The sequence below is a fragment of the Ammodytes marinus genome (genome assembly GCF_949987685.1).
Source record: "Ammodytes marinus genome assembly, chromosome: 6".
Classification (NCBI taxonomy): domain Eukaryota; kingdom Metazoa; phylum Chordata; class Actinopteri; order Uranoscopiformes; family Ammodytidae; genus Ammodytes; species Ammodytes marinus.
Genome location: NC_137235.1, coordinates 33,997,266 through 34,015,402, shown reverse-complemented (window position 1 = coordinate 34,015,402; position 18,137 = coordinate 33,997,266). Strand labels below are relative to the sequence as shown.

The window sequence follows — 18,137 nt, the reverse complement described above, 5'->3', positions numbered from 1 at the left end:
ATGTATTATGCGATATGGGATAAGTCTGGGTGACATTTTATTTAAAAACATGGCACTTTTCTAGGAGCAGATGCAATAGATAAAAACAGAAGCTGCTAGCCTGACTCTTCAAGAGTTAACTTCTCTAACCTCCTCTTCTCATGAGAAAAAAAATAACAAAATGGAGAGAGAAAAGTGTAAGGAAAAGCTCCTTTTCTTTTTACCGGGCCCTATCATAGCTTTGTTCACTGACCCTCATCCTTCACTCTGTCCGACCTCTCTCTCTCTCTCTCTCTCTCTCTCTCTCTCTCTCTCTCTCTCTCTCTCTCTCTCTCTCTCTCTCTCTCTCTCTCTCTCTCTCTCTCTCTCTCTCTCTCTCTCTCTCTCTCTCTCTCTCTCTCTCTCTCTCTCTCTCTCTCTCTCTCTCTCTCTCTCTCTCTCTCTCTCTCTCTCTCTCTCTCTCTCTCTCTCTCGTCTTCATCACAGCTCATCCCGAGCGCTAAAGTTCTCTAGGTCTGACTGCAGTACGTCATTGTTTTGGGCTTCAAAGCTCAGCTCCCCTTGCTCCTGGGTCTTCCTGGACTTGGCTCGGTCCCAGTCCGTTTTGACGGTCTCGTTGTCCCAGACCACCGATGTCTCCGTGTCACTGATGTAGCCCGCATCTCCTGTGTAATGGGTCGGATACACCAGGAGCGGCTCGGCAGAAAATGCACGAAGGTCCCGCCTCTCAAAGTGGTCCATGTACTCTGAACTGGTGAGTGAGAGGAGCAGGTAAGAGGGGGGGTTAGATTAAAGGTGCAGTGTGTAGAATGTATTGACATTTTTCAGAACAGACTTGGTAGAAATTTAGATATATTGATAAGTATGTTTTGGTTAGTGTATAATCTCTTGACAATAAAAGTTGTTTTATTTCCAGGTACTATACAATAAATTAAAGGTTCAGTAAGCGGAATGTTCAGTTTAGCTAACTTCCTGTCAGTGACTGCAGTTAGCAGTCCCTTCCCTCGTCCCCACGTCACAACATTTTGAATGAATTATGAATAAAGAGCAATTTAACACTTATATTAACATAAATAAATCGCTTACTTCACCTTTAATAACTACATATCTATTCCTCTATTACTAGATATTGTGGAGAGACTTGAGGCAGTGGTGGACGATGCCATCTTTCATAACTAGCTTCTTGTCCTTGGTTGGCCACTTCCAACTTCTGGAATTAACTTGAATGGGAGGGGGTTAGCAAGGGAGCGTTATAATGTAGAACTTTTCACCATATCACCATACCACCATATTACACACTGCAGCTTTAACACGAGCGCTACAGAACAGAATCAAAAAGACGGATTGGATAAGGGTAACAGAGAGGAGAGGAGATGGGTTGTACTCACACTGGATGCTTGTCGTACATGACGGGGAGGAACTCATCCACAGGAAGCATCTTTGTCAGAGGTTCTGCCCTGAGGAGCTTCTGGGCCCCTTGTAGTGATAGCATGTAGCCTAGCGTCCAGTAGGAATAGTCTGCCTCCACCAGATTGTGGATGAGTGGTACAGACACCTCTGGGTGGTCCACCTGCATTCGTTTCCGCCCGATGTAACTGTTCAGATAAGAGAGACAATAAATATCCCAAGCACTAAACATGGAGCCGGCTCAGCGGACAGGTTTTTTTTTTTTTTTTTGGAGACGGAGTCGAAGCGGGTTGAAGGAGTTTCTTCAACACAGTCGAAGGTACAACACTTTAGTTGAAGATGACCCGACTCTACTCGATATTTAAAATTACATCATGTGACCTACTGGACTCCATAGTGGTATCGATAAGCTCAAACGTTAGGCCTATTGATTTCTGGGTTTGAATATAGCGGAACCAAGTCCGTATAGCCTAATAGAGCCGGTTTTCGGAACGTAGACAGCGAAACTGCACGCACACAGGCTTATGTGTGTGTGTGTGAGAGAGAGAGATAGATAGAGAGATAGAGTGCGAAAGAGCGAGCGTGACGCTGCCGCGCGCAGCTGCTCAATTGCAAATATATTTTTATTATATTTTGTGTGGGTTATCGGGAAAAAAATTGTTTTGCGGACTCTAAAACACATGAATAAATAGCCTAGACTACTGACAACCCCTTTAATATCCACTTGCCCGTCCGGGCAACCAAAAAGCAATCTCAACTTGCCCGAACATTATTTTCACTTGCCCCGGGCAAGCGGGCAACCGTTAGTGTCAATGGCTAGAAAAGATGTCGGACAAGGTATTGTCTATGCAGCTAAAGAATGGTAGGCTACTTTTACTTGCGGAAATATCTCATCCCAGTTTGTTCTTCTATGATCAATCTCTGTGGATGTGAAAATGCTGGAGCAGCCTAGCAGCGTGACGCTAAGATATCTTATACCCACAATGTACACTCACCGGTCACTTTATTAGGTACAGCGGTTCATTTTCTTGTTAACACATATAACTTATCAGCCAATCACATGGCAGCAACTCAATGCATTTTGGCATGTAGACCTGGAAAGGACAACTTATTGAAGTTCAAACCGAGCTAACTTCCGGGTTACAGAGCATGGGGTAGATGCGACAGCTCATAGCTCCCACCGTATATTTCAGACCTAACTGATTAAACCCTATTTTCATCGTTTTTTTTTGTGCTTGTGTTGCCGGTAACACTTAGCCTGGCATTCCCAGACCTGCCACTAGGCGCTGGCAAATTAAATTTGCTGCGCGTGTTGGTCTGGACACGCTCCATTGAAGCTTTATCAAGAAAACCAGAAATCTGGCTATGGTTTCAATTGGTTCTATCTAATATGGGCGAGCCAGAGTAATGGTAAATGGACTTGTATAGCGCTATATCTCCGTTATTCACAGACTCAGAGCGCTTTACACATTGTTTTTTTGTACACATTCACCCAGTCACACACACATTCATACACCGATAGCAGCAGCTACCACGCAGGGTAGGCTTTAGCACTACGGTGCTAAGCTAACTAAGCTAACTATCGGGAGCAATTTGGGGTTCAGTGTCTTGCCCAGGGACACTTCGACATGTGGCGGGGAGACGGGGGATCGAACCTCCGACCCTGCACACCAGAGGCGAGCTCCCTACCCACTTCGCCACTGCCGCCCCGATAGTGCCCTTTATATGGTACTCTGGGGAGGACGTAACCGGATGACGACAGTGACGTGCATGCGACGTCGAAGCCGTGATAGTAAACATCAAAGATGGCTGCGGATATGTTGTGTGAGTTTGAGACTGCTTTGGCCTCGACCCTTAACGATTTGGAAGACGGCACTCAAATCTTTCATTAGCAAGTAAGTGGAATGTTCTGTTTTGCCGACCGACAACGGCAAACGTTTAATTTAACAGTTTAACAGCTGTTCGCTAAACGAACAGCTGTGCATCGCACCTCGTGCATCGCTCTGATTGGTTGTAGTGCTATCCAACTGCGTGCAGTGGCATTTGAAATGCACGAGTAGGAGCCGCCCCTTGAGTTGGAAATTACTATTGATCGTGGCCAGACCCTCTATCGTTCAAGATATCAGGGTCTGGATTTCCAGGCTAGGTAACACTGCTACTGTTTCGAAGAAATGCCTAGAGGCAGGAGACGAGCAAAAAAAGATTCGGCAGAGACAGAGGCAGATATGTCACCGGACAGCGTGGTTAGCATAGACGTTGGTGCTAACTCAGTGGCTTCCATTCCGGATCTGCTCGAGCGGAATAGAGCAGCCATAGCCGCCGAGATAGCCGCTGAGATTAAATCCATTGCCGTTGAGTTTAGATCATCGTTTGCCAGCATGGACACTAAGCTGGACAACATCCAGGTCGTGGTCTCAGGCCAGGGGAAACGTATAACTGATCTCGAGGAGAATGCGGCAGCTGTTTGCGGACGCCTGGAGCAAATTGAGGCTACGTGCTCCTCACTGCAGGAAGATAACAAGTTGCTGAGAGCTAAACTATCAGATTTGGAGGGGAGAAGCAGGAGACAGAACGTTCGTGTTGTGGGCTTGCCGGAGTCGCTTGAGGGTGCGCGCCCCACCGCCTTTTTTTCCGAGCTCCTCTTTGAGGTTTTTGGTGATAAAATTCTCCCTGTCATCTTACTCCTTCACCGATACCAGATTAAAGACCTAATCATGAGAGAGGCACGTAAACAGGGCGAGATGGAATATCATGGCCACAAGATCCGGTTCTATGAGGACTACAGCGCGGAGGTCGTGAAGCAGCGGGCTGAATACAGGGGGGTCATGACAGAGCTGTATCAGCGCGGCCTCCGTCCCTCTCTTCTCTTCCCTGCGAGGCTCCGTATTACTCTCCAGAGCGGCGAGACAAAGTGGTTGAGATCTGTCTCTGAAGCATCTATCTACATATCTACATTGGGTGTGAGTCCGTAGTAAACACGATTGCCTGCTGTGAGTATACAATTTGGACAAATGCTCTTTTCATACCCCCAGCCAAACTCTTAGACTGACGGTACCACACAAATTTTTTCTCCCTTTTTTTAAAATGAGTAAATTGGCTGGGTGAACGTGATATTTTTGTTGCTTGTCATTTTGACGTATTGTCTAGATCACTCGCTTTTTTTTTTCTTTCTCTTTTTTATTGTATCTCTATTTTTAAATGGCTAGATAAGTGTGTCTGTTCTTTATTTTATTTTATTTTATTTATTTTTTTGCTGTTTGGACAGCTTGCCTAACTCACGTTTTTTTTTTTTTTTTTTTTTTCGAATACGATTGCCTGCCGTGAGTATATAATTTGGACAAATGCTCTTTTCATATCCCCAGCCAAACTCTCAGACTGACGGTACTATACACATTTTTTTCCCCTTTTCTTAAAATGAGTAAATTGGCTGGGTGAACGTGATATTTTTGTTGCTTGTCATTTTGACGTATTGTATAGATCACTCGCTTTTTTTTTCTATTTCTTTTTTGTTTGTATCTCTATTTTAAAACGGCTAGATAAGCGTGTCTGTTCTTTATTTTTATTTTATTTTATTTTATTTATTTATTTATTTTTACTTTTTTTTTTTTTGTCATTTGGACAGCTTGCCTAAATCACGCTTTGTTCTTTCTTTTTTGTATTTCGAATTTGTTGGGTGAGCACGGCTTGTTTGTTGAGTGTGTTGTCATTTTGACAGGTTGCTGGATTGTTCATAGTGTTACTAGCTGTTATGGGGTGAATTGTACAAGACTTATGTGGGAAGCTAGTACAAGTCAGAAAGTTAAGGCTTGGAATGTCTGTTGTGAGACTAGTAAGGGTCTCGTGGGGTTTGCTGTTTAGAGCAATATATGGGGTGGGTTCTGGGTGGGATGGGGTGGTGTTAACTGGGGGTTTAGCTGATAAGTTATCACCTGCTGTGTTTTTAGTTATTTGTGTTTTTCTTTTTTTTCTGTGTGTTTTTCTTCTCTGTATTTTGCTACTCTTTTTCTTATCGGAGTAATTCTCTCTATTCTCACTATAACTGAGCTAGATGAAGGGCAATCTTAATTTAATTAGCTGGAATGTCAAGGGTCTAAATCACCAAGTGAAAAGGGGTAAGGTCTTAACCCACCTAAAACGGCTCAGGGCTGGAATAGTTTTCCTTCAAGAAACCCACTTACATGACTCTGACCACGGGCGATTAAGTGAATGCTGGCGTGGACAATTTTTTCACTCTAATTTCAGGGGTAAGGCCAGGGGCACAGCTATCCTTATTGATAGTAATATTCCTTTTGAGTCCTCAAACGTTATATCAGATAAAAATGGACGTTTTATTATTGTTTCAGGCAAACTTTATAATAAGTCAATCATCTTGGCCAACGTCTACGCGCCTAACGTCGATGATGTAGAATTCTTTGAGAGATTTTTTTCTCAACTCCCCGATCTCAATTCTCATTCTCTTATTCTTGGTGGGGATTTTAATTGTTATATAGACCCAGTCTTAGATCGCTCTTCCCCCAAACCTGCCTCTCTTAGCAGATCTGCAGGTTATATCAAATCATTTCTTGCTGATTATAGCCTCTCTGATCCATACAGGTTTGTATACCCCACAGGAAGAGAATATTCATTGTTTTCACATGTCCACCACACTTACACCCGAATTGATTATTTTTTTGTTGATAATTCATTGATGTCAGACCTAAAGTCATGTAGTTATGAAAGTATTGTGATTTCAGATCACGCTCCTCTGCTCCTTCAACTGGCTTTTTCTGACGTGGAGTATACAAGAAGGCAGTGGAGACTGGATCCATTGTTGCTCACAGATGAGAGTTTTCTTTCACACATCTCTACACATATTAAAATATTTCTGAGTAGGGGAAGGTGGGGTGATTTGTGCAACTTTTTACTCAAAGTGATTTTAAAGTGAGGCCTTGACAGTTATGTCTCCAACTCAAATATGTACATATATTTCAGGATGTTGTGCATCCCTGGCAATAAAAACTTTGGATCTGGAATAAACTGTTTAAGAAATATAGCTTTCGGAAAAAAAGTTGTCTTGTCCACTACGTGGGGTGATTTGTGCGTCATTGTGTCACAATGACAAAGTCACCATCATCATCTTTCTGGCCATCTGAACTCTCATCAGTGGTGTCGTTAAGTGGAATTGAGATGTCACTCTCTTCTGAGCTACTGTAGACAATCACTTTCTTTTGGTGACCAGCGTATACAGCCATGCCACTGGCACAACTCTCAGAAATGTACTTTGCACTAGTTGCTCCGTGCTTGTGGAACCAACTGCCACCTGACAAATGTGATTCCACCTACATTTCTGCCTTTAAATCAAGGCTCAAAACCCATATGTACACCCTGGTGTTTCCTCCCCATTAACCTCTGCACTACTTACTTACCTCTGCACTACTATCTGTGTTTATGTGGATGTATGGGCTTTACGTCTTTTATTTTGGTTATTGTTATTTTACCTTCATTGTTTACCTACTGAATGCACTATGTACAGCACTTTGGGCAGTGCAAACTGTCATAAATGTGCTTTTATAAATACATTTTACTTACTTACTTACTTATAACTCACCCAGGCCCTTGCGCACAAATCACCCCATCCCCAGAATTTTGGATAATAGGCATGATGCAGCAATTTAGGGTTGACATTGTGCTAACTATATAGACTCAAAGTGTAGCACACCAAAGCACTAAAACATGTGTCAAATGTTTTCAAACGTGTCTATAATTGTTCAGACACAATAATCAAAAAACCTTGATCATGGAAATTTTACTTTGAAAGGCAAAACACAGTTTTTTGAGCTTAAATGTGCTTATATCTTATTCCTTGTGTCTTCCTTCTTTACAGGATGAGTCAAATGGATGGCTCTTCTTAAATATGTGGTCACATTTCCAATTTCTTCCACGGTTTTCTAGAAACAAGGGGTTTTGCAACTTCCAAAATGCACAAATCACCCCACCTTCCCCTATAAATAAAACACCAGATGTGTCTAATGCAACAATTTGGGAAGCTCTGAAAGCCTATTTGAGAGGTGAAATTATATCATTTGCAGCATGCAAAAATAAGTGTACAAAACAGAAACAAACTGAAATAGCTGATCAGATTCTGAACATAGACAGACAATATGCTAACTCACCTTCATCTGAACTTTACAAAGAACGATTAAAACTTCAGACAGAATTCAACCTTCTTTCCTCTCGTCAAGTTGCTGACCAGTTGCTTAGGAGCAGAAGTACTTTTTACGAACATGGTGACAAGATTGGCAAACTCTTGGCCAATCAACTGCGCGGATTTAGAGCGAAGCAACTCATCCCTGGAATTCGGACAGATAGTGGGTGTACAACATCAGATCAGAAATTGATAAACGAAAAGTTCAAAACATTCTATTCAAATTTGTATAGTTCTGATTGTACAGTAGACGCAACGGTGATGGAAACCTTTTTTAGTGGCCTGAACATGCCTTCCCTTTCTCAGGACCTGAGATATAGCCTTGAGGCACCTATTACTCAGAAAGAAATTTTTGCAGCAATAACATCTATGCAATCAGGCAAATCTCCTGGTCCAGACGGACTTCCACCTGACTTTTTTAAGAAATTCTCAGCCGAATTATCGCTTTTTTTATGTTTAGTATTCTCAGACTTATTAGACTCAGGTAAACTCCCGCCTTCGTTCTACCAGGCCTGTATTTCCCTGTTGTTAAAAAAGGATAAAGATCCTCTAGATTGTGCATCATACCGACCAATTTCACTATTAAATACGGACGTGAAGATACTTGCTAAAATTCTTGCCCATAGATTGGAGGATGTTCTCCCCTCTATCATATCCCCCGACCAAACTGGGTTTATAAAGTGACGCCAATCATTTTATAATACCCGCCGGCTAATGAACATTTTATATTCCCCCAGTAATATTGAATCAGAATGCCTCGCTTCTATGGATGCTGAAAAAGCATTTGATAGAGTAGAATGGAATTATTTGTTTTTCACCCTTGAAAAATTCGGTTTGGGTCCTGTTTTTACTTCTTGGGTTAAATTATTATACGCATGCCCTTCTGCCTTAGTATTAACAAACAGCCGTTACTCAAGTAGTTTTGATCTGCACCGTGGGACCCGGCAGGGTTGTCCTTTGAGCCCGCTCCTTTTTGCTATTGCAATCGAACCACTTGCTATTGCCATTCGTGGTAACAAACAGATTCAGGGGATATGGAGAGGAGGAATTGAACATAAGGTATCATTATACGCCGATGACTTACTTTTGTTTGTCGCCAAGCCAGCCTCCTCTTTACCGGAGGCACTTTCTGTGTTGGAGGTCTTTAGTCAGTTTTCTGGCTATAAACTTAACTTGAGTAAGAGCGAACTCTTTCCGATTAATAAAGAAGCTCTTAAACTTGATTATACAGCTCTCCCATTCAAAGTGGTGACAGACCATCTGAGTTACCTTGGGGTATGTTTTACCAGAAATTTTAAAACCCTATTTAAATCTAACTTCCTCAAATTATTGGATCAGGCGAAGCAAATATTATCGAAGTGGTCTCCTCTGGCTTTCTCTCTCATAGGTAGAATACATTCAATTAAAATGACATTACTCCCAAAGTTCCTATATCTATTCCAATGTCTCCCCATCTTTCTCCCCAAATCCTTTTTTCAGGCCCTTGACTCTTTAATGATAAAATATATTTGGAATGTTAAACACCCTCGGTTACGGAAAGCTTTTCTTCAAAGACCCAAACAAACAGGTGGAATGGCCCTCCCTAATTTCCAATACTATTACTGGGCGGCTAATACCCGTTCTTTAATGTATTGGGTGCATTTTCACCTTGACGACTCAGCCCCAGTCTGGGTAACAATGGAGTCCAGCGCTATTAGCCCATTGTCTCTTTCTGCCCTCTTAAGCGCCGCACTTCCACTCTCTTCGGCGATTCCCAACAGTAGTCCCGTGATTAAGCACTCCCTTCGAATTTGGACCCAATTTAGGAAGAATTTTGGAATGCAGAATTTTTCACTTTTCAGTCCAATTGCAGCTAATCATTTGTTTACTCCCTCGACTGTGGATGGTGCATTCAAGATCTGGCATAAAAAAGGCTTAAAATGCATCGGTGATTTATTTATTAATGATCTATTTGTTAGTTTTTCTCAATTGACAAAAAATTTTGGTATAGAAAAGACTAATTTTTTCCGATATCTGCAAATCAGGAATTTTACACAGAAGTTAATTCCCCAATTCCCTCACAAACCGCTAGCCAATCATGTCGATTTTTTCTGTAAACCCCACATTAAAAGGCTCAATTTCTGTGTTTTTCAACCTTATTTCGAAGTTGCATAGCCCCTCATTAGCAGCTATAAGAACGCTGTGGGAGCAGGACCTTGGTTCTGCCTTCACATGTGGGATTCAGTCCCGGATCAGATACATTCTACGCTCCCTCAATGCTTGTGGCATCTGTGGCATTTTGCTGTGAGACAAAACTGCACATTTCAGAGTGGCCTTTTATTGTGGACAGTCTAAGGCACACCTGTGCACTAATCATGATGTCAGATCAGCATCTTGATGTGGCACACCTGTGAGGTGGGATGGATTATCTCAGCAAAGCAGAAGTGCTCACTATCACACATTTAGACAGATTTGTGAACAATGTTTGAGAGAAATGGTACAATTGTGTATCTGGAATGAATTTTAGATCTTTAAGTCCATCTCATGAAAAATGGGAGCAAAAACAAAAGTGTTGCGTTTATATTTTTGTTGAGTGTATGTTCCCCGATGTAGACCCGACCTGTGATAGCTGTAAGAGTGCACCGGCATCACTCTTTCACATGTACTAGCTATGTCCCACCTTGACTGGGTTCTGGACATCAGTTTTTCAAACAATTTCTGAAGTACTTCAGCATCAAATCGAGCCGAACCCTTTCACTGCAATTTTTGGCATCGCTCCCAATTCAGGCTTGCCTAAGGTGAAGCTAAAGGTATTGGCCTTCACCTCTTTGCTTGCTCGTAGGGCTATCTTGCTCAAATGGAAAGATCCTGCTCCTCCCTCCCACTCACATTGGATTAGAGACATTATGTCATGTATGAATCTGGAGAAAATTCGTTGCACTGCCCATGGATCTGAGACTAAATTTTATAGAATGTGGCGCCCCTTCCTGGACTATTATGAGAAACCGACCACAATGGTTGAGGAGTAGCTACCCCCTCCCCTCTTTTATTTGATTTAATTTTATTTCTTTGAGTTTTTTTTTTTTTCATATTGGTTTGTTTTTGTTTCTTGTTGTGTTTCTGTTTCATTTCTGCTTTTTTTTGACGTTGTGTATTGCTTTGTGTGTTGATTTCTTAATGCAGGACTGTTTGTGATTGGGTGGGATATGGGTGGGGTATGTTCGGGAGGGAAAAAAGGGGAAAAAAATAATAATCCATTGTATTGCAGCTGCTTGATACTACTTTGTGATTTAATAAAAAAACCTTTGGAAAGAAGTTCAAACCGAGCAACAGAATGGGGAAGAGAGGGGGTTTAAGTGACTTCGAACACGGCAATGTTGATGATGCCAGAAGGGCCGTTCTGAGTATTTCAGAAACTGCTCCCAACCATCTCTAGGGCTTACAGAGAATGATCCGAAAAAGAAAAATATCCAGTGAGCTGCAGTTGTTTAGGCAAAAAATGCCTTGTTGATGTCAGAGGTCAGAGGAAGATGGGCAGACTGGTTTGAGATGCCTAAATGCATTGAGTTGCTGCCATGTGATTGGCTGAGTAGCTATTTGTTTTTTTAAGCCATTGAACCGTTGTACCTAATAAAGTGGCCGGTGAGTGTATATACCTGTTTTCTACATCAGATCGGTGTGTGATATCAAGTGTTAGATGCATGGGTTTCACTGTAGCGGGGCGATAATCCTCTCTGTTCCCTACATGGAGCTTTTCTTGGTGGTTGATGGGAGCGTCACTCACATTAGATCCCAGTTCAGCTTGTGTGTGGTGACCTCCTGCAGCAGCGCCATGACACGCCGTCTGAAGAACACCTCAAAGCGGAGGTCGTCCTCTATGACCAGGGAGGTGTGCAGACCACGATCCACAATCTATACAAATGTACACACACACACACACACACACACACACACACACACACACACACACACACACACACACACGTAGTGTACTACAATACAATGCTGCTGGAATGATGTTTAGCAGTAATAAGAATCACTGTGGAAGCATTATTGTGAGGAAGATTTCTTAAATTTCTTTACTGAGATTATAACAGGTAGCCCTTTGTTATTATAACAAGAAACATACTATTACTATTATTATTATTTTTATTATTATTATTATTATTATTATTATTATTATTATTATTATTATTATTATTACAATATTTCACAAATACTCTTACATTGAAATTAGAGATATAGGATATACATACTGTATAAATGTAGATGAAACCATCTCTTGACTAATTTTACACCCAGTTACTCTGTTTTTCGGTACTAAGTGTAATCTTCTGTGCATGCGCCCTTGAAGTCTGAAGGTGCGAACACACTAGACACTTTACACGCGTAAGATTTACGTGCGTAACGCAGCTAAAATGTTGCTTGATCATTTTGTGTCAAAAATGGTTATACGCTAAATAACAAACACAGTTACAGCAGCATCGGTGCACGGCGGCACAACATAAAGGCAAGTAGTCAAAATTACCCTAGCTGGCTGTGACAGGGGACCGTGGCTGGCGTAGATCAACACCGGTGCTTCGCTCTACTTGTCGTGAAAGTCCCGCGGATATAGTCGTCATGTTTGGGTTCATAATATGAGGCGCTAGCCGCCCGCACACAACCGGGTGAGTTAACTAATGCTATACGGCGCTAACTTGTTTTATCGGCTAAAGCACTAACACATATTCACTGAATTAACCAGGAAGTCCATTCTCCTGGTTTACTTTCCCCACGTCTTCTAACCCCGAGCGGCTTCATACAGCACCGGCCGCCCGCAATACATTTTCCTCCTCTGTGTCTCTCATCAGCCTCTGTGTACAGTACACTGTTCTCCCACCGTGCCAATGTATGTGACGTCGGGTCAAGCCCAACGCTGATTGGCCAACGCGGCTAATCGTCACGCGTAGGAGCGTAAAAAGTTAAATTTTTTGAACTCCTCGCGTAGCTGCGTAGGTGCGTATATACGCGGCTAAAATGTTGCTTTAGCGCGAGTGGCGCACCTACGCGCCATGTACGCGAGTAAACCAATGGTTCCCTATGGAAAAACGGACGATTTTATACGCGTCTGTACGCGTGTAAAGTGCCTAGTGTGTTCGCACCTTGAGGCCTGTCTGAGAGTCTCACCTCTTTCCAGATGTTGAAATGAGACAGGAAACAACCCAGTTCACCCTTGGTGAGGGGTCGGCCATGATAAGGGTCTTTGTATCCCGGCAGCATCTTAATGCCCATCGCCTCTATATCAGTCTTGTTCATAGCTCTGAGAGGAAGAGAAAGGAAGTGAAAAACACAAGCAATTATAAGGATCTGATGTGTGTCAGAAGATTCATTCTATTTTATTAATGTACCGTATTATTTTAATTTCAGGTTATAGTAAAAGCAAACAAATATGTAACAACATAGCACAACACTTATACATTTTCCCCCACAGAGGAGCTACAACTCTACAGCCAAAATGCATCTATTAAAGGTAGTGCATTATGGAACACACTACCCCCAACTATAAGGGAACGTCCCACTCTGGCCACCTTTAAGAGCCAAGTAAAGGTGCAACCACCTCTAAATATATGCTGTACCTTATTAGTTGTGTATTAATTGTATATTTGTTTAACCTACTAATCCTACTATTGAATTATCCTGTTTTACTTTTCTTTCTTTTTGTTTCTCCGTATTTGTTTACAGCAAATGTTTCTATTGTATATCTTTGTCATTTTTATTGTAACATCAACCTGCCTAATGGACTACAGATGGAAATTAGCCCCCGGGCTACAATCTGGCATCAGGAAGAAGATGAGAAACGTACTTGCCATCCACGGCAGCCATAACCTTACAGCTGAGATCCTGCTCGTACAAAGCTCTTAGCATTCGATCACGGCGGTCAGTTCTCCGCACCAGATTAATCATAAACATCTGGGTGCACACAAAAGCAAAATGTTCACACAGGCATGCTTAGTTTATTGTGTGTATTTTGTTGTGTGTGTGTGTGTGTGTGTGTGTGTGTGTGTGTGTGTGTGTGTGTGTGTACCTCATCAAAGCCTATCTTGTTTGGCTGCTTGGGAGTAAGAGACAGGAAGCTGGAGGGCTCCAATGGAGGATTTCTCACTTTCAAATGGAAAATGAAATAAAGGGAGAGGGAGGTTACAAAGAGAATGTGTAATGTGTTGGAGCAGGGCTTTTCCAAAAATTCGCAATGGGATGCACAGGGGTCCTCAAGAGATTTCCAGGAAGCTCCATAAATTGAACCATAGTTTAGCTTGAGCTTGGATTTCAGCAAGACGGCTAACGTATGAGTAAACACAATTACTATACTATTATTAGTAGCATTCATTCGGTATGTTTCACATACCATCATATTGGTGTTTCCTCGCCTTTGCTGTACAGAAAGTATAGAATATACAGTAGAATATTGTGATATGTGTGATTAGTGATATTAAAACAGATGACATTCTCAGTGGGACGCTCCCTTCATTCTGATCCCACGTATTCTATTTTAAGTGGCCTTGATATGAACAGCAATTGATTTTTTTTGCATTCTGTTTCCTGCCAACGTCTTAAACACTACAAACTGGCTGAGGAACAGAGTCAATGTCCTATTAATCATGTTAAGCAGAGGCATACACTATATTGCGTTGCTATGGCAAAAGCTCTGTAACTAAATATAACTCTTTCTGTTGCATTATGGGTACAGCAAAAAAAAAAAAAAAATCCAGTTTGGCGTAACACATGTTACAAAATCCATTAGATGCTACATCTGCAGACTAGAACAACATGACATCACAATTGAAAGATAAAGTTGGAGTAACAACAGATCAGTCCATTTAAAAAGCAACAAATGTCCATGTACAAAGACATGATCAGGTATTAGTCACAGCCTAGTGTCTGTTCTAATACATCATCACAGGCAAACTCACACCCTTATGCTAAGATTGTGGGACACAAAGAAATCCTTCTGGTCTTTCTAAAACACTCTTTGACCTCTTGACTTACCCATGACCTCAAGATGAGTATGCAAGAAGCTCTCCTCCTCGTCCTGCAAGGTAGCATGGGATCGCAAGGGAACTGGCAAATACCCGTACATTTCTTTGTTGCACACGTACATCTGCACCTCTGAGAAGGCAAAAAGAGAAGATACACAATGCTTACCAATGGATTTATAAACATGCCTTGAAAGCCATTTAACCAGCCCTTCAGGTAACAATTCTACCTCTGTTGCATTGGTCTCACCTGCCATGCGTGCTGAGTAGGCAAAGACGATGACATCATCCAGGGCCCAGCTGTACTCTGGGTGTGGTGGATAAAAGGCCAGCTGACGGGAGGCCTCTTTCTGTAGGTCCAAGAGGAAGGTAGAGTGGACCATCGGTACGGGGAAACAGCCACGGCGCTCCCCCTTACGGATGGGCATGTAGGCCGGCGTGCGCTTGTAGTAACCCTGTGGGGCAGTGCAAACAAACATTCAACGGCTGCACACTTTCTTTTATGTGTCTGTAACCCAGGTTAACTGACCTAAACAAATAAAAGGTTAAACACAATAATAACTGTATTGTGTGAATCTAATATAGCTTAGTCGTATTAAGTTAAATACAATTTAAAAACTAAAAACATGACTATAATGTAAAAAACCTTTATTGTTATACTTTTGTGATAATATAATTGGTGTAATACTCCTTTAGCGAGTGCAGCCGTGAACAACCAATCAGAACAGTGTAGCGTCACTAGTGAGTGAGCGAGTGAGCGGAAGAGAGAACGAGTCAGTTGCTACGGAAAAAATACTAGCGAGACATAGACAGAAAACGGAGTAAAAGAGGAGAAATTAGAGTTAAAAGAGAATAGATAAAAGCGAAACAAAGTAAGGTTTTAAGAGAATTAAGCCTCACTTTTCACTTTCTTTTTGGAGTATTTTGGATTTCTTTTTTTTATCGTTCTTTTGGAGGATTCTGTTACTTTTTTTCTATGCCACGGGACTCTTGTGTTGTTATTCGTTGGAGGACTCGGTGAGTTAAACCGTGTAAAATGATATACCAGTGTGTTAATGATTTATGTACTTGTTAGCTAAACAATGGGAATGTAATTCTTTTCATTTGTAGAGGCTACTGAGTGTTTTAGTTTACAGTAAGCAACACGAGGCTAAGCATGGTCAAGTTAAATGAAAGTTAACGGCGCCGCCATTTTAAGTGCGGGCCGCCGTGGTTTACAGAGTAACTTGTATTGAATATGTATGTTTTACACAGTTCTTAATTTCGGTATAATGCATGTGAACTAAAGGAATTTTTTTTATATTGCCTGTTATAATACAGGCCGGGTTTCTTATGAGGAGGAGATCGTTTGGTGGAACTGAACCGAAGAAAGAAGATGGCGAGCTACCCTTAGGAAGATGATATATTACAAGCTGTAGCACTTCCCGCTGCAGGACAACGCTACTGTTTCTTGGATAAAGGACACTGAGTTTGTAGGACAAAATAACTTTCCAAAAGTTGCTGCAACATGCAGTGAAGCTTCAACTCAAGGAAAGGATTTAACAAAAGGACTGATTCGAAATTCAAGTGTATATTGATCCCAGATAATGCTGGTGAAGTTTCTTTTTTTACTTGATGCACTGAGCTGTGCTTTATTTTATTTGCATTTATTTTTGTTTATTGGGTTTTACTTTTGTGAAATGTGAATATTTGGTGTTTAAAGTAAATAGAAAATAGTACAAAAATCTCAACTAAGCACCAATAAGATAAAATGACAGCTTAAAATTAGGAAATTAAATAGGAAACAAAGAACTAAAAGAGACAATAGTAAACCAAATAGCAACTTAAAGGTGCAAGTTGGAAATATTTTATTTACCTAAATAGGTCTAAATAAAACCCGAACTAATAAGGGGAATACTTTTTTTTTTTTTTTTGACATTGATTTATTCTGGTTTCATGGTTATGCCGAAATGTGTATTTTTGATTGACGTATGGATTTACCATTTTCTTGCTACATAACTGAACTGAAGTTCAAACTTACCTCTCAGTCTTGGTGTGTCATTACTAGTTAACAGTCACATACTGCTCCTTAGAACCTAGAATCTAGCCCTTACTTGTAAGGATTTACAGTGCTACATGTCCAACTTGTTACCTCATGACATAACTAGAACAATCGCCTGGCGGTTATACAGCCCCGGAAAAAATTAAGAGACCTGTCTGGATTTTTCTTAAATCCTTATCTCTACATTACTTATTGAAAATGCTCTAAATGACAATATCTTTATTGTGAATTTGGTAGAAATGTCGTAGCAGTTTATATTATACAATCAAAATGTTCATTTTACTCAAACATATGCCTCTAAAGAGTAAAACAATAGACACTGAACATTTGGAGTGGTCTCTTATTTTTTTCCGGAGCGGTATGTCTACACAAGGCATACCATTTCCAAACGGTGAATCAAGCTCCTATGTAGCTACAATATGGTACAAGGTCACTGCCAACTGACAATATGTAAGGTTGCAGTTACCTTTGACCTCCAAAATACTATCAGTTCAAGTATGCTTGAGATATTTTGTTCACAATAGGCAATGTCACAGTGACCTTGACATTTGACCCCTAAAATGGAGGTTTGGGCACAATGGTGTTTGTGCCAAATTTGCAGAAAAGCATTCTTGAAGTATTTCGTTCATGAGGCATGAGGTCACAGTGACCTTGACCTCCAAAATCTATTCAGTTCATCCTTAAAATTGAAGTAAGCGATTTATTTATGTTAATATAAGTGTTAAATCGCTCTTTATTCATACAGTGATCACTTATATAGTGTGCACGTTTCATAAAGCCGATCTCTCAGTCACTCGCTCTGCATGTCATCGTCAAATAAAATTTTCCGCTAAAACACTGTGGCCCTTAGGTTTTTTCATATAAAACGCAACTTTTTATATGATAAAAATATTGCCTGATCTACCATTTATTTCTTATAAAGTAATTTTAGTGTAAATTAAGTGAGACATTTTAAAATAAAAAAAATAGCTTTTGTTTTCTTGCTGTCTGACAAGGACACCAAAATGGACCTAGTTGAAGAATTACGTTTGAATGTATATTGGTCAAACGTACCACTAATCAGATGCAAAGGATGTGGAAGGACTAGGGTTGCAAAATTCCGGGAATTTTCAAAGTTGGAAACTTTCCATGGGAATTAACGGGAATTTATGGGAATTAACGGGAATTTTGGGAATTAACGGGAATAAACGGGAATTTACTCAATTTAAAGCAAACCAAATGCACTAAATTCTCCTAACTATGTTATTTCAGTCCAGGCAAACGTTCTAGACTGCAAAAAGCAGTTTTTTCAACTAAGTTTTAATATATTTATGAACGTTTAATTTCAAATCAGATTTTTTTTTAAAGTTTATTGAGACACCCAACTTGATATCATAAATTGATTTTTACTAGACCAGGTTTACAGAGGCTTAAGCTTTGATTTTAAATATAGTTGGGGACAATATATTTTAGCATAATCTTGACTAAAACAACCAGATTTTATGCAAGTACACTTGGCAAATTGCACATAGCACACATCCTACTGCAGGGGTAC

General features: G+C 40.8%; 1 protein-coding gene across 2 annotated transcripts in view; it reads right to left on the bottom strand.

Moving 5' to 3' along the window:
* Positions 1-359: 359 nt before the first annotated feature.
* The window catches only part of colgalt1b (collagen beta(1-O)galactosyltransferase 1b), a 35,901-nt gene continuing 18,123 nt past the window's right edge, over positions 360-18,137 (bottom strand). The window contains exons 5-13 of one of the 2 annotated variants that reach the window (XM_080029452.1): positions 14,813-15,017; positions 14,576-14,695; positions 13,935-13,961; positions 13,614-13,690; positions 13,392-13,498; positions 12,716-12,848; positions 11,334-11,461; positions 1,368-1,574; positions 360-730 (exon numbers count right to left, since the gene is read on the bottom strand). In XM_080029452.1, the coding sequence (XP_079885578.1) occupies positions 460-730; positions 1,368-1,574; positions 11,334-11,461; positions 12,716-12,848; positions 13,392-13,498; positions 13,614-13,690; positions 13,935-13,961; positions 14,576-14,695; positions 14,813-15,017 (1,275 nt within the window). In that variant the 3' untranslated portion in view covers positions 360-459. The remainder of the gene's footprint in view (positions 731-1,367; positions 1,575-11,333; positions 11,462-12,715; positions 12,849-13,391; positions 13,499-13,613; positions 13,691-13,934; positions 13,962-14,575; positions 14,696-14,812; positions 15,018-18,137) is intronic. The other variant, XM_080029453.1, reaches the window with a different exon arrangement.